Source organism: Henckelia pumila, chromosome 2, assembly GCF_033568475.1.
Source record: "Henckelia pumila isolate YLH828 chromosome 2, ASM3356847v2, whole genome shotgun sequence".
NCBI classification, from domain to species: Eukaryota; Viridiplantae; Streptophyta; class Magnoliopsida; order Lamiales; family Gesneriaceae; genus Henckelia; species Henckelia pumila.
In genome coordinates, this window is record NC_133121.1 from 123,739,102 (window position 1) to 123,756,335 (window position 17,234).

Consider the following 17,234-nt stretch of genomic DNA (forward strand, 5'->3'; position numbering starts at 1 on the left):
CATTTCTTAAATCACATCAAGTACTCTGGCCAGAGATTTGTCACACTAATATCTCCTCAGATCGCATAGGATATCCACACTCGCAAGTATGTGGTGAATCCTTGACAACAATGCATTGACTCCTATATGTGTCGTAACTGTACCCAATCTCGACACCTGATGACCCCCATAGAGTCGGTAAATGAGTCAAAGCACAGCACTAGCATATAGAGTCTCCATGATGTTTCAAGTCGTAAGGACTAATGGTGTACAACCAAAACCGCGGACTTTATCCACTCGATAAGTGATAACCACTTGGAAAGTCCGGATAGGGTAGTTCGATTATTCATCCTATGAATATCCATTTGCATGCTTCGAACATCTCCATGTTCCCTACCAATGAAACGTGGTACTCCGCATCGCAAATGCTAGTCTCAAACTCGAGCGATCCTTATCCTTATTATCGGACGGCTCAATCGACTAGGAACGGTTTTAGAATATACAGTGACTATAAGATGTATTTCATGATAGACATCTCCATGTTCTACCACATCTTACATACACTATAGTACATTCAAGGTCTTTATCAAAACAACAATAGTATATCACAATATAACAATATGGAGTAATATAAAGTCATTGCCATAAAAGTGTAAATAATATTAAACAAAAGATTGTTTATACAAAGAGTCATCAAAGCCCATAGCCACACAGTTGGCTCACTGGGCACCCACTCTTACAATATTTCCGTTGTTATTGGATTGATACAGAGTTCGATTTGGTTGTATATTATTTGGGTATTTTCAGATTCTTTTTTTTGGGATTGTATTTATGATTTTGGTTTCCGCAGTTTTTACTCTGATATCTGTTTAATTAAGTTAATTGCATGCCTAAGTTTTATTAGTAGGTGATCCAGGTAAGGGTCACTACAGTACCCAAAGCCCTAAAATAGAGCAACTCGGGCGAAGGAGAGGAATTCAAAAATTGGTACAAATGATTCCCCGCGACCCTATATTTATAGAACACGTTCGGGCCGTCCGATCACACCTTCGGAGCGTCCGATATGCTTCGGGCCGTCCGATTGCCTCATCGGATCGTCCGATCTCCGCCACGCGTCCAACCAATCGCATGCAACCATAAACTTGTCTAATACACTGTTCGGAGGGTCCGAACTGCCTTTTCGGATGGTCCAAAGTCACCCCCATGACGTCACCGATGACATTTTAATTCAGGACAGCTAGATGGGCTACTGTTCGGATCGTCCGAACTCCTCGGGCCTCCGATCCTTAACTCTGTTCATGTTCGGATCCTCCGAACTCAAGTTCGGAGCGTCCGAACCCCTCGAACCGTACCCACCATTTTGGAGTGTTCTAGATCCATTTTTGGACCCAGTTAATTCTTTTGGAATTTTTTTAATCATGTTTTACTTAATTCAAACATGATCACACGATTAGCATACTCATTAATCGCTAATTACGGATACAGGTCACTACACACACACACACACACACATATATATATATAAGAGAATTTACATCAATATTATTATATATAATAATCTATCAATTTTCGATTCAATCAGTTAAATTTTATGTTCATATACACATGTTAAAATATTCATAAATATTATATTATTATATATAAAATATACCAATTTTTGATTCAAATTTGAAATTTGATTGGATGTTATCGATAATTTTTAATTTCAATTAATTTTTTTTACATATATGTAAAAAATTATGTAATTGTAATATATAATAATGTACCAATTTTGAGTTAAATGTTGAAGTTTGATTGGATGCAATTAATATTTTATAATTTTTGCTTATTTTTTGGATCCATATAAATTTCGATGAATATTATATATAATAATAGAGTTATTTGCACCAAACACCCCTGTGAAATATTGAAAATGCACACTTCTCCCCTGTGAAATTTTAATAGGCTTCTTCAATCCTGACCTTTTAAAAAATTAGCACACTCGTCCCTTCATATGTGTGATTGTTGCGCACGCGCCCCTCATGCGATTGGGCAAAGATTTTGGTATTTTTTTTGCACCAAATACCCCTGTGAAATATTAAAAATGCATATTTGACTCCTGTGAAAATAATTTTTAAATCTATTCAACCCATAATACACATTTTTTTTATTAAAATCTAATTATAAAATATTTAGCAAACCCTTTTCATTTTATTAATTTTATTTTAAATTTTAAATTTATTATGATTATATAATTATTTTCTAAAAAATATTATTATTTTATCTTGTTATCAATATTTTATTAAACTTTCTTCTTGTTTCCAACTTTTCAATTAAAAATACATTCATAAACGAGATTTAAATACCTAAAAGTACCAAAATATTAAATCAAAATGATAATTTCATGCATATTACTTTTCAATTTAGTATTATATATTTTTGAACCAAAATCTAAATTTTTTAAAATGAATTGCAGAATTTTCATTAAATAATAATACACAATATTTATTAAGATCTAATTATAAAATATTTTTCAAACATTTTTAATTTTATTTATTTTTATTTTTTAATTTAAATTTATAATTTATAATTAATTTATTTCTAAAAAAATATTATTTTATCTCGTTATCATTATTTTATCAAATCACTCCGTGTTTTCAACTTTTTAATTAAACATGATTCATAAATAAGGATTTAAATATCTAAAAATACCAAAATATTGAGCCAAATGATAAGTTCATGAATGTTACTTTTCCGATTTAGAATTATATAAGCATGTTATTTTTTTATTATTTATTACAAATTGTGCAATGCATATTCTCGAAAAATTTAAATTTTGGTTCAATAATATATAGTCCTAAATCGAAAAAGTAACATGTTTGAACTTATCGGTTTAGTTCAATATTTTGATACTTGAAATTATTTAAATAATTGTTTATGAATGCGTGTTTAATGAAAAAATTGGAAACAAGAAGAAAATTTAATAAAATAATGATAACAAGATAAAACAATAATATTTTTTAGAAAATAATTATATAATCATAATAAATTTTAAAATAAAAATAAAATTAATAAAACCAAAAGTGTTTGCTAAATATTTTATAATTATATTTTAATAAAAAATGTGTATTATGGGTTGAATAGATTTAAAAATTATTTTCACAGAGGTCAAATATGCATTTTTAATATTTCACAGGGGTATTTGGTGCAAAAAAAAATATCAAAATCTTTGCCCAGTCGCATGAAGGGGCGCGTGCGCAACAATCACTCATCTGAAGGGGCGAGTGTGCTAATTTTTTAAAAGGTTAGGGTTGAAGATGCCTATTAAAATTTCACAGGGGAGAAGTGTTCATTTTTAATATTTCACAGGGGTGTTTGATGCAAATAACTCTATAATAATATATCAATTTTCAATTCAAATTCAAAAATTTTAAATTTGACCGGATGCGCTACTTTTGTATTTCAATTAAAATTTTGTTATACATATATGATATTTGATAATATATTAATTTTTGTTTAAATTTGAAATTTAATAAGATATTATCAATACTTTTAGTTTCATTTAAATTTTTTTGTTTTGTATATATGCGAAATTTTAAATTTTTTATTTTTAAAAGAACTATACTGATTATTGATTTAGAATTTTCAATTTTTAATTAAAATTTTTAAAATGAAAACTCTTGTGAAAAATAAATCCTCATACACCAAATTTCAATTTCTGAAATTTCTTTTTGTATAACAATAGTCCTCCAGTTGGGCTAATGTAGAATGGATAACCAAGATTTGGCCCATTACATGTCAGACCCACATGAAATTGCAAGGTCCACCATCCAAGTAAAATTTTTTTTATTATATTCTAATATTTCCATAAATACTAGAATTATTATCAAATTGTAATAAAGGCAAGCGAGAAATTGATATTAATGATTAATTTGAGTATTAAATTATATAGCATATTGATTTACTTAATTAATTATGGACCGAAGGAGTGAGACTATGTTTCGAATTCATGCATAATTCAAATTTCAAAGCACACGTATAAATATAGATTTGTTTTGGGTAAAATGTATGTGCGATAGATAGCCAATTACATTAAAACTCCCTCAAAAGCTAATAAATTTTCAACAGTTGAATTCAGACAAGGCTGAAACAAAATTTATATTTTACTATCACGGGGAGCTTCATGGAAAAAAACAAAACAAAAGAGGAAACAAAATCATAAGATTGAGAATGAAGTTTTATTTTATAAAACAAGAATCATTGATCAGATAATTGTAGTCTGTTTTTTTATATCGTCACAGGACATCCGAATAGCCTATTCTCACCTCAATGACCCGAAAAACCCGACAAATAAACAAAATCGAAGATAGAAAACTTCAAATATTTAACATCTATCAAGTATGTGAGTGCATTTAACGAGTATGTGAGTGGAAATAGGCTCAGAAGGATCCATTGGTTTCTATAATCAGAGGGAAAATCACCCTCAGAAAATAGGTAGTTTTTAAACATCATAGCCTTCCACTCAGCCACTTTCACAAATTGGTAGAATGCTCAAATGAAAATTGTCGAGAAAATCAGGCAAAACTACAACAAACATAGAACTTGATGGTTGCTCAGAACTCGGATAAACAATCATGAACAAGTTTCATATGTCCAGACATAATTGAAATAGTTCATCACTGCAGAATGAAAGAAGAATAAAACAGTAAATTATCATAAAACTATATATTTGAAGATGCATCATTCAGCAACCTATCATTTGCAGATCCATAGACAAATGGAAATTCATAAATCCAAAATGTTCTCAGAGAAATTCCTAAGGAAGAACTAGACAGACAATCAACACAGCATCAGATTCTGACCGCCCGTCTGCTATTTCTCATCATTGAATATTGTTGGGATTCATAGAATTATCCGAGGAACAGGAATGCACTAAAATTCAACTCAGATTGAGTTGAACTGTGCATCATCTTCAAAAATTACTCATTCAAGATTTTAAAAAAAATTCAAACTCTTTTCCTTAATTCAACCTTCCAGGCTTTGATCAGATTGTAAGGAATTACTAAATCCAAAAGGCAAAAACTTAGTATTTGATACAGAATTAAAAAAACAAATAGACCTATTGGAGATTCAGATAAAACCAAAACCATTCAAACAAATAAACAATCGTGTATTTGAAATCCAAAATCATTGACAATCCAAACAAAAGATTAAAACTTTTTCTGAAGAGACAACTGAAAGCATCAGATAATAAGCGGAGTTGAGTAGAGTCTACATCATCTTTCAGTGTGTAGGTTAAGAAATATTACATCATTTGCCTTCCAATCCAACAAGAAAATTAAAGTAAATGAATCCTCGTTTCCTTGTATGCGCTTTAAAATTCATCGTTAACAGCTAATAGCAAACCAACTAGTAGCAGAACGATTTCAAGCACGGAAAACCATCGTGAAAAATCAACAAGGCAACTAACATTCACAAATAAACCGCATAAAACAGCACCCAAAAAAAAAATCGCCCGTCGTGTCAATCTTCCTTTCACCCCAAAAGAAAATCTTTTGGCAAAAATTTGATGCAGCTGTTATACATTACAATGGGAACATGAAACCGTGGCTAGATACAATTCATATTGGACAAGATATATAAAACACGACCATCCTTACATGTGTGGTTGCAAACTAATTGAATGATTTGACAAGAAGATTAATCAACTTGAACATATACCAAAATATAGAGGGGATTCGTCCATATCCAAAATATGTGAGTGCATTCGAAGTAGATGTACCATTCCAGTGGTTCAGATTTTCGTTTTCCAACTTCCGAAAACACAAGAAACATAACATAATAACATTAACTATAACACATAAAACTCCAGAGATTAATTTGAACGTGTAGCAGTTCCTTCAATCAAATTTCCCCAACACAACATCAGCTATCTCCAAAATCAGCTGCGGCCAATACCATACCCTTTGCAAGGGGGCCAATCTTCACTTTTCAAGTAGTCATCATCACAGGGCAAAAGTGAAATCTCATCGTCATCCTAAGAAAATAAACAAAAACAGCTTCTGATAATACCTTTTACCTTTGTGATACAAATATGAAAATATTTAAGGAGATTTCGTTAAGCTTTTTTTAAAAAAATTTACCAAACACAATTTCGAACCTTAAAAGCTATAAAATAGAAGTTGTTTGAAAGAGCTTTTACATAAGATCATTTGAAAATTAAGGAGGTAAACATAGTGTCTAAGATGGTACCTTGATCTCACAAAACAGGGCCTTATTTTCGCTACACCGCGAAAGAACAACACCTTGAAATGTGGGGCACTCCTCACTACCGTCCTCCTGGGCCCTGAAAGTCAATCCAAAATATCCAAACCCAGAACAGTTGATCTTGCAAACCTTCAAAAGCTTGAAACTCCGACTCTGTAACAAGTAAATGAAGAACAAAATGTAAAAAATAAAAATAAAAGGATTAGCAGAGCTGTTAATACATTAAATAGTTTGTCCAACCGTGTTGTCATTGTAAAATTTCAAAACTAATTCCGACATATATCTCAGATCAACAAGTTTATCTGCATTCACAAATGTGACTCCTCCACCACACAAACGGGTGTATGGATTCCCAGTCTCTTTAGCCTTGCAAAAATCACACATCTGCCGAAGAGATAAACAAAAGTTTAGTTTCTTTGGCCTACATTAACATGGACTAGAAAGGAACAGATTCATACTCCACGGAATGATGGCAACTCCATTACACCCGTAGACACCGTTAAAATACGGGGCTTTCTAGCACTGCACGTTATTAACACCGAATCAGAAGAAAATACAATACAACTGAGAAATCCTAACCCAACCTCAATCGTTTTTTTGTTAAGAAAATACTAATCCTCAGTTTAATCTCCCAAACGCAAATGCATAAGGTACTTCAAATGCCGATTAATACGATATCAAATCCAAAACAATGTGTAGCAAACGGTTATCAACATTTTTATAGTTTAATTAATTAATTAATCTACCAACAAAATAAGAAGAAATCTAAACAACACAGAGAAGGAAACGAGGGAATACATTATATTCTTTCTCAATTTGGAGAGGGTGCGAGCCACGGAAGGCCGGAGATTCCTATTTTTTTCCTTTCGTGTTCCGGAGACGATATAAACCTGAGAATTCCTCATTTTTCTTCCTTTGGTTATCTGAGAATTCCTCATACTTTTTTTTTTCCTTTGGTTACCTTAGAATTCCTCTCTTTTTTTTTTCTTTGGTTTTTGGAGAGGAAAACGGCGGAGGATGAAAAATAGTGGAGGCGGCGTTTTCCGCCTAGATATGAAGTAGGTTAAGGAAAATGCAGAAGAATACCTATTCAGAAAATCAAATTGTGTTTTTTTTTTTAAATAAAAAAAACATGGCATTCCCTTAATTAATAAATATAGAAAAATTGCTTTTTTTTTATCAAATATAATGTATATGTGATTTTAGTATTCTATATTATCAAATTTTAGTTTTAGTACGTAATTTTTATTATTTTTGACAATCAATTTTTATGTAAATTGATTAAAATTGCCACAAATAAAAAATTACATGACTAAAATTAAAATTTAATAACATAGAGGTTGTTCAATTTTATTATATGAGTGAAGAAGTTACGTGATCTAAAAGACAAGTTGTTGTTACCCATTTCATCCGTGTGTATTAATCCGAGTTGTTTTCTTGAAGAAGTTGGCGGAGCGTGCAGTCTCGAATTTACATCTCTAATGGACAAGGGCGGAGGCAGGTACAAGGCCACCCGGGCTTTCAGCCCGGGTGGCCCAAAAAATTTAAATTTTTTTTATATGGCCCATATTTTTTAAAATGAATTTTAAGTGTTATTTTTTGGATTAATGTCATACTAGCCCAAGTAGCCCAATTAAAAAAATAAAGTAGCCCACTTTTTAGTTTTCAAAATTAGTCCAAAAAAATAAAATAAAACAAAAAAAATGGATTTTTCTTCATGTCTATAATTGTCTTAGTATCATATTATTCTCTCTCAATCTTCTAAAGTTCTCTAACATTATAGTGCTCTTAATTTTATAAAGTATATATCGACCAAAAAACAATGAAATTTATATATACGCTGAGAAATATTTAATATTTTAGTAATTAATTTTGAGGCGATTTTTTCTTAATTTTTAATAAAAAATTTAATGTTTTTCCTACAAAAAATCTATGTTATTAGCTTACATGATTTTTGGATTTCTCACTAAAAAAATTTAGCCCGGGCGAAGTTTAAATTCTGGCTCCGCCATTGCTAATAGATAACACAATTAATTATATGTGTCAACACGAGCTGCGATGTGTGCCAGACTACAACTCATCGCAAACCACTGTTAGGCTGGACGAGTTTGGTCGGCCCACCTTTTAGACGAGTTCGGTAAACAACAACCTAACTCAACACACCTATTTTAGGTGATTGAATAGGCCAACCAGACGTATTTACGTATGATTTGGTGGGTTAACTAGCAACTCGCCAAAATCCACTATTTGGACGGTCCACCTTTTAAGCCAATTGTGAAATTGTTGATTCCAATCACCTAATTGTTATGTTATGTAGCCAAAAAATACAAATATTGTCTTTTTTCCCTTTTCAGATCCCCCCCCCCCCCCCCCCCTTTTTCTTCCTTTTGTTCTAATCTCTCAGATCTTGAGTTTCTAGATGAGGTGATAGTAGTTGGAGGCGGATTTTCTTATCTCGTCCAAAGTCACCCATGACATCACCGATGACATATTAATTCAGGACAACTGGCTGGGCTACTGTTCGGATCGTCCGAACTCCTCGGGCCTCCAATCCTTGACTCCGTTCATGTTCGGATCCTCGGAACACAAGTTCGGAACGTTCGAACCCCTCGAACCATACCCATCATTTTGGAGTGTCCTGGATCCATTTCTGGACTCCATTAATTCTTTTGGAATTTTCTTAATCACGTTTTACTTAATTCAAACATGATCACACGATTAGCATACTCATTAATCGCTAATTACGGATACGGGTCACTACATTCTCCTCCCCTTAAAATATTTCGTCCCCGAAATCTAGGGTAGAATCTCGAGAACATACTAAAGACCCTTGCTCGAGTGTCTGGTCGAAATAGCTTCCGAAACACTCAGACTCTTATCGAATTCCCTGTAAGCTCCATTAATGCCGAACCGCATTAACATTTTCCCAGCTGAAGATTACTGCGCTACTGGTCGACAGCCGAACTCCTCTGGCACTTGCGTATCTCAACACTGATACATCTTCCATTTTTACCACGATCTCCCTGATCACGAAGGATACAAACACCCACTTGATCGAGATCATCGTCCCAAGGGAAATCTTAGATTGACGAAGACCAAATTATAACCTGACTGTCTTATGACATTTATCGAATCATCAAACTAGATCTAGCCATCTAATGGTTCCAAAATTTCCATGTGCTTAACACCTCTAGTCAAGAAGCACCATTCCCAACATTGTGTTGTCACAGCGAATTCCGAATCTCTCCTCAAGAGAGTCTAGTTGACACAAAGCTATACTCCAACGTAACTTCTTAACATGATTCCAGACTGGTTATCTTTCCCATGCTACTACGAAGAAAAATAAGCTTCCCAAAGGCAATTTCTTGGAACTCAGACCATCCAGTCTTGTACTTATCACAGTTCATGTTTTCTTAGCATAACTCCGCATTGTACCCTGATGAAAACTATCATCAGCTGACAACATGACGCTACGAAACCACGCAAAATCATCAATGGAGATCATCGCACCTCCGATGAACTTCATCGTCTCTACAACTGAATATTCACCCAAGTCTCAATCAATGAGCTGGTCAAATCTCTCTAAAGGACTTAGCCATCCTGGGACATCCTCCCGATAGTTATACCCACTTGCAGATAATGTACACATATCAAGACTAAGGCAATCTCCCACCAAATATGGAAATACTTCCTATTCTGTCTCGAAACTCGACAGTCACTGCACCTGATATAACTCACCTCGGAGTCTCTGATGACACCATCATCACTAGATACTTACCACGTACCCGACCGTTGTCCATTGCTAAAACACAATATCCTTGACAAACAGTCTGCACGGATGTGGCTTGCCGACTGGAAAGAACAAATTTGCTTCATCGTTACCTTGCAAAGTCTTCAATTCCCACAACAATATTGTTGGCCACTAAGTCGATCAACGACTGCCTCGATCATCTCAATGACCTCACGCGCCACACGCTGAAAATTAGTGACACGCCCTGCTGGATCTCGAGAACTAGATCCCAGCTAATGTCACACCTCACGATCAGACAACTGATATCCATACGAGTACACAATTCTTTTTGGATCTCAAACCCAAGACATCATCACAAAAACACTATCCGGGGAGTTACCAATTCCTTCGCTTATTTCTCCTGTCAGGTTAACATCTAACTTGACCATACAAGTCAATTGTAATCTTTCGGTAGATTCGTCTCTGGCAAACCTAGAGACTCCAAAGCATCTCTGGCAAATCGTGATCTCATCCTCGGGATCTCAAAAGCAAAAGCAGCAATTTCTTGATTATCCGAACTTGATAATCCCAGAGTTTTAAAGACATGCATTTCATTTTGATTTGTCTTGGAATTTCATGGTTGATATTTGAATATTTTGGAAGTTTATGCATTTTGTTTTGATATACTTATTTGATATTGCACGTTTGTCTCTTTTACTGGAAATATTATTCTCACCGGATTATCCGGATGTTGTCTTTGTTTGTATGTGTACTTGGCAACAGGTGGGGCAGGACCGAGTCAGAGATCGCATGGCTAGGTGGACGAGTTGATAGAGTGAGGTCTTGTTGTTGTAGAAGTCAAATATGTAATCGAACTTAGATCGTATTCGAACTTGTATTGTATTGCATTGAATAAGCTAGACTGAAGCATATTATACTAGTTGAGATTGTATAACTTTAGAACTATCTTGTATTGTATTATGCATGATGTTTGGATGATTTATGCATGTGGGATGGATTTAGTATTGAATATTTGGAGTTGAATGGAGTCGAGAAAATCTGTTTATTTTTTGCATAGTTGTGCCCGCTCGATCGGTTGAATCTTATCCATCGAGCGAGCGCCCCTGAACTGAGGCAGATTGTTGGTCATTTTGTGTCCGCTCGATCGGTAAGATTTTACCGATCGAGCGGAGGGCTTTTGTTAGGTCTCGGCAGAGGCTTGGAATTTATGGCCCGCTCGATGGGTAATGTTTTACCGATCGAGCGAGCACTAATTTAAAAAAAAATCCTTTGATTTTTATCTTGGATCTTGTATGCTTAATTATTGATTATCCCGAGATTAGATGTTTAAAACCGAGGTCTCACATTAAGTGGTATCAGAGCGATAAGTTCTTAGTTGAACTAGAGTGAGCGGGGTAGATCGAGTCCGCATGAATTGAATTCTCGAATGTGATTGAGTTATTTAATTGACTTATTTAAATACCATGCGAGCATGCTTATTATGGAATATTATTTGAATTGCATGATTTTGTGATTTAAATTGTAAAGCATGAATTATCTAGAATATAACTGTAATTGTTTCTCAATTGCAATTGAATATTTCTGAGATAGAAGAAAATTGTTGAATAGAGATTATGGACACGAGATGATTGATATTCAGATTGAGATATTTGTGTCCTAATGCTCCCGAATTTGAGATATGTGTTCCACGATGAATTTTGAACAGGAAACATTCCGCATCGGAATCCGATCGAACGACGTTGTTCTACGATTGAAGAATGGACGTTACGCCAACGCCGATGGAAGCTTTGTTGATGAGGTTCCAGACCTTTCAACCCCCAACCCTGAGGAGTACAGAGAATGCGGTGGAATGTGTAAATTGGTTAGATGAAATTGACCAGTTATTTGATTCTCTGGAATACAATGATGACCGTAGAATTTGGTTAGTTATGTACCAACTGCAAGGGACTGCCAAAAGTTGGTGGATTTCTAGGAAGAAGGATTTAGAGAATCAAGGTTTGGTTGTTTTGCGGAGTTTGTTTAAAGCTGAATTTCTTAGGCAGATTCCGTTCCAAAGATCGATCGTGTACAGAGGAAGTACCAATATTGGTCTTTTGCAACCGAGAGGACAGTCATTAAAGAAGTATGAGAGTAGTTATTCTAGCTCCAGCGGATCAAAACAGTCTGGTTCCGGACATATCTCAGGATCTTCTGGCGTATCTTGCAATAATTGTGAAGGTCAACACCTCAGTGAGCATTGTCTTGGAATTTCCGGATGCTGCAACATCTGCCATCTGCCAGGACACTTTGCTAGGAGATGTCCTCAGCGCTATACCATGGGATATCAGTCGGGGAGTTCTTTTAGACCAATGGTTCAACATGAGAGACAAGCTCGTGTGGTTCACTCATTTCAGCCGCCGCACCAAAATCGACTTAGAGGCTCTTTGATCATGAATCAACCTCCAATTCAATAGACGTTGAATCTTGCTCTCAGCGAGGATCCGCAGACTTATGTTGCACCCGATGATGACATAGCAGGTAACCGTTGAATATGATTTATGCTCTTATTCTGATAGTTCTGTTACGCTCCTTACTTTCTTAACTGAGGATACTACTAGAATGCACAATCTGCCTTTTGAGATTTTACATTTTTTAGTTGCCATTGTTTGTTGTATGACCGCCTAATTTCAGAATTGCACGGAGGAATTCTCTTTGTATGCAGTGGATGTCCTAGAATCTAGCTCGAATTGGTTGATAAACCAGTGGTTAGAGAGTTTGCTGGTATTCTCCAGATGATATTCCGAGATTGCCTTTGATTTATGAGGTTAGATTCAGCAACGACTTGAGATCAGACATCATCAGCTGAGAGTTAGTATGAAAGAGGTATGGAAGACTGGATTCGGAATGAGGTTTGGCAACTTTGATTTTGTTGTAGTACCGTTTGAATTTCTAACTAGTATACAGTGTTATAGATCCTTTTGAACTGAATCTATCAGAGGTATTAGATGAATTTAGAATTATTATTGATCTTATCGTGTATGTACCGGAGAGTTGAAGATTATGAGTTCTATACCATATTCTTCGAGAGATTCTTATCATCGTTGAGCCGAATTCTCAGCTATCTCCAAATATTGCACTTTTGTCTGGACCGAATCTTATGAGATCGGTTTGTTTAACCGGAGGATTTATTCTTATTTTATCTACTACACTTATTCTCGTTGATCGATGATTTCTTCACTTCTGGTTGGAGTATAGATCCGTTCTTATTTTATCTACTATCTGATTTTAATTGACCGATTGATGAAATCTGCTATCGTATTCAGTACAGAATGAATTTTAGTCAAGACCAGAGGATTGATATTTTGTCAGAGGTCGTCAGATGTCATGTTTTGCCGAAGTCAGTCAGTTTAGTTAGAGATCCTCGTTGCACTCATTCCTTTGGCAAGGACTTCGGAGAGGCTTTTGTTGTTTTGATTACAAATTATTTCAGTTGAATATCCTCAGAATGACGGAAAGCCAGATCAGATGAGTTGACTTTTGATTGACGGACTTGAAGGAGTGAATTGAGAGATAGAGTTCGTGATGGAATCGTGTTTGATTTCGAGACGAAATATTTTCTTAGAGGGGGAGAATTGTAACGCCCCAAAATTATCTTAATTGACTTTATTTGAGATAATGGGAGATTTCAGAGTTCAAGAGCCGACTTGATTTTGATCAGGGTCTATTTTGTAAATTTCGGAAATTTCAGGGACTAAAATGAAAATAATGGAATTATTAGATATTTATAGCTCCCTTGACTTATTCTTCACTCCTCCATCTCCCTCCTTAGTCGTCTCCCTCCATTAGAAGCGCCTCCAAGCTTTTCCAAGCTTTGTGATTTCAATCTGAGCTTGATCCGTCCGTTGGAATTTAATTTTGAAGGCATATTAGCGATCACGGCTGCGAGAGCTTTGTTCTATCGTAAGTATTTCTCCGATCAGATTCATTCTATTTTTCGGAGGTTGTTAGAATCGATTGGGTTTTGAGTATGTTGTTCTTGGCAGAGTTCTGATCGTTTATTCTCCGTCGGTTTCAAAATAGAGCGTCGTTCGGATTTGTTATGATTTTTGGAATGAAATTCGAAAATGGGGTTTAAGTTTTGTTGGATTTTGAGTTGTTTTGGATAAAGTATGGATGTTAAGAGTTGCCTTGGATTGATATTATGCTGTCTGCATTTCCGGTTTGATCAGTTATAGTCGTTATGCCGTCAGTTCGAGTTTTGGAATATCAATCGTTTTTATTGATGATATTTTGGATTTAGGAGTTGAAATTGAGTTTGAATGGTTTGAATTGGATGGATTGACTTTGGAATTATTTTATATCTCCTTTCAGATTCAATTGCAGATCGTGGAGTTCGGAATTGACAGAATTTGAATAGTTGAAGAATTGATCAAGGTTTGGTATCGAGGTTACTCTATTCCTTGACTTGTTTTGAATGATGTTTTGATTGAGCCTGTGTGCTTGTAGCTTGTCCGGATTGCAGCTACGTCAATCAAGAAGAGGTATAAGATGACTTATACTGGAATGAAACGAGTGACTCGAATTTGACTTGATTCGAGTGTTCCAAAGAAATCACATATTTGCATGTTATTTGCTTTTACTTGAATTTAGTTGATTGATTTATGTTTGCATTGCATTCATCTTGAGCTAAGAATCCTTGATTTCAGCGGGCAGGACGGCCCTTTTATGTTAAACGTTTTGGGGGCTATATTGTGAGTGGCCTGGGTATAGCCGTTTCACCTAGTGCTAGCATATTCTTTATAGTCGCACCAATCTTTATAGTCGCACCAAAGTCTAGAGGATGGAGATACGTAGCACCACCTCGATCGGGATATTTGGTGAGTTGTTTACGTGATCTCATCCTCGGGATCCCAAAAGCAAAAGCAGCAATTTCTTGATTATCTGGACTTGATAATCCCAGAGTTTTAAATACATGCATTTCATTTTTATTTGTCTTGGAATTGCATGGTTGATATTTGAATATTTTGGAAGTTGATGTATTTTGTTTTGAGATACTTATTTGATATTGCATGTTTGTCTCTTTTACTGGGAATATTATTCTCACCGGAGTATCCGGCTGTTGTCTTTATTTGTATGTGTACTTGGCAACATGTGGGGCAGGACCGAGTCAAAGATCGCATGGCTAGGTGGACGAGTTGATAGAGTGAGGCCTTGTTGTTGTAGAAGTCGAATATGTAATCGAACTTAGATCGTATTCGAACTTGTATTGTATTGCATTGAATAAGCTAGACTGAAGCATGTTCTACTAGTTGAGATTATAACTTTAGAACTACCTTGTATTGTATTATGCATGATGTTTGGATGATTTATTCATGTGGGATGGATTTAGTTTTGAAGATTTGGAGTTGAATGGAGTCGAGCAATCTGTTTTATTTTCTGCAGATTTGTGCCCGCTCGATCGGTTGAATCTTATCGATCGAGCGAGCTCCCCTGAACTGAGGCAGATTGTTGGGCATTTTGTGTCCGCTCGATCGGTAAAATTTTACCGATCGAGCGGAGGGCTTTTGTTAGGTCTCGGCAGAGGCTTGGAATTTATGGCCCGCTCGATCGGTAATATTTTACCGATTGAGTGAGCACTAATTTAAAAAAAAATTCTTTTGATTTTTATCTTGGATCTTGTATGCTTAATTATTGATTATCCCGAGATTAGATGTTTAGAATCGAGGTCTCACAGGCAAGCTCTACTTTTTGGATGATATCTCATAGATCAGAATTGAAAATGATTATCCGCCAACATTACTTAAAATAAAACTAAATTTGAAACATATTGTATTTCACGTCAATTGATCAAAAACAGATGTTATATTGGCCAAACTGACGTCGCAATACCAAAGTGAAATGCATCAGTTTAGCAGAAAACACACCATCAATTTACCTAGAGCAGTGTCTATATTTTGGCCATATCTTGCAGCTCAATTATTCAAATGGAACGATTCACCGTTATTTGGAAATATAAGACAATTATCTACAAACCTTATTCACAAGTTGAAGACTGAATCGGATCCTAAGAAGATGTTAAACTGCGTTGAAGTTACTGGTGCGGAAGTGAAATTCTGCAGAGTAGAATTTCTGCAACATTCTGGTTTATTAAGCATAACTTTTGCATATGAACTCCGAATTGCGTGATTCTTGATTCCATGGAAATATAAAACAGAGGGCTACAACTTTTATGTTTATTATTTTGCCCATAAATCAATGAATCAAGATATATAGCACTAAATGGACCGTATGCACTCAACTGATTCTGTGTTATACTGATTTTGAGCGGCTCTAATATATCAAGCACAACTTTTTCATATGAACTCCGAATTGATTGACTGGTGGCATTGGAAATTTGAGATCAAGGGCTATAATTTTTGTATTCATCACTTTGCCTAGATATCAACAAATCATGCGGAGATATTCGATCAGTTTATCTCCAAGCTATTCAATCAATCTCGCTTCTAAACTAAAGTTTGTCAAGAGTAGTGTACCTAACCAAACTGAAGCTTTCCAAGACCAGTCTATCTACTAAACTAAAGGTGCGCTCAACTACTACCAAACTGAGGTTTTCTCAACTACCAAACCGAATTTTGCTCAACTGCTATAGTGTTGAAACTACTACAGTACTCCAAGTTCAGTTTAGTTTCAGGAACAGTACAAAATTATTTTAACGGCTCTATTTTTGTGTCTAACGGCTATATCACTCTTGGAGCCTATAAATACAACATATTGGAGTTCAAACACAAGCTTTTGAAGGCGATTAACATCATGGGTAGCCTACTTGAAGAAATCAGCTGGTTGAGAGCAAAGCCCAAGGTGTGAAGAATATCATCAGAATTCTTGAGCGTGAACAGCCTTAGTTCTTCACACCCAAATCACTCACATATTCGAGAGATGTACTTTGATGATTAGTTGAGTGAGAGTCTTTACAAAAAGACGTTAAATATTGTGTTTGTAGTCTTGGAATAAAGACGTAAAACTATATGCGGATTGTGAGGTTGTGGCCTACAATCGAGTGTGGCTAGGAGTTCTTGTTTAGGCAGTGGGTAAGTCCTAAACAGGATTGGGATTTTGCAAATTTCTTGTAAAATTCAAAGTACCTTCTAGTTAATTCTTCCAAGGTGGAAGAAGGGGTGACGTAGGAGTTGTTAAAATCTTTGAACAACCATAAACAAATCTGAGCCTCTTTATTTCTTGCATTTATTCATTGCTACTGTTTTGATTGCATTGTTGAAGC

The 17,234-nt window shown here is 35.2% G+C and overlaps 1 protein-coding gene and 3 non-coding genes across 5 annotated transcripts; all 4 read right to left on the reverse strand.

The window, feature by feature from the left end:
• Nucleotides 1-4,216: 4,216 nt before the first annotated feature.
• LOC140885560 (small nucleolar RNA Z155) lies at nt 4,217-4,290 on the reverse strand. Its single transcript, XR_012151004.1, has one exon. It is a non-coding gene; the product is annotated as a small nucleolar RNA Z155 (small nucleolar RNA).
• A 99-nt stretch (nt 4,291-4,389) lies between these two features.
• LOC140885984 (small nucleolar RNA R41) lies at nt 4,390-4,479 on the reverse strand. Its single transcript, XR_012151394.1, has one exon. It is a non-coding gene; the product is annotated as a small nucleolar RNA R41 (small nucleolar RNA).
• A 715-nt stretch (nt 4,480-5,194) lies between these two features.
• Nucleotides 5,195-5,280, reverse strand: LOC140885990 (small nucleolar RNA R16). The gene has a single exon (XR_012151400.1). It is a non-coding gene; the product is annotated as a small nucleolar RNA R16 (small nucleolar RNA).
• Nucleotides 5,281-5,645: 365 nt separating this feature from the next.
• LOC140884154 (uncharacterized) lies at nt 5,646-7,301 on the reverse strand. 2 transcript variants are annotated; one of them, XM_073290825.1, is made up of 5 exons: nt 7,024-7,301; nt 6,684-6,747; nt 6,466-6,609; nt 6,211-6,378; nt 5,646-5,940 (listed from the first exon to the last, which is right to left on the reverse strand). In XM_073290825.1, exons 1-5 carry the CDS (start codon nt 7,161-7,163, stop codon nt 5,884-5,886), a joined length of 573 nt encoding a protein of 190 aa, XP_073146926.1. In that variant the 5' UTR covers nt 7,164-7,301; the 3' UTR covers nt 5,646-5,883. The 2 variants fall into 2 exon arrangements, with proteins under 2 accessions (XP_073146926.1, XP_073146924.1); XM_073290823.1 differs by having other exon boundaries at nt 5,646-5,995; nt 7,024-7,294.
• Between the last annotated feature and the right edge of the window lie 9,933 nt (nt 7,302-17,234).

Coding starts and splice junctions, on each gene's coding strand:
- LOC140884154 (XM_073290823.1), bottom strand. CDS start 7,163: ATGAGGAATTCTCAGATAACCAAAGGAAGAAAAATGAGGAATTCTCAG. Junction 6,748..7,023: donor AAATTGAGAAAGAATATAAT/GTATTCCCTCGT, acceptor AATAACGTGCAG/TGCTAGAAAGCCCCGTATTT. Junction 6,379..6,465: donor AATTTTACAATGACAACACG/GTTGGACAAACT, acceptor TACTTGTTACAG/AGTCGGAGTTTCAAGCTTTT.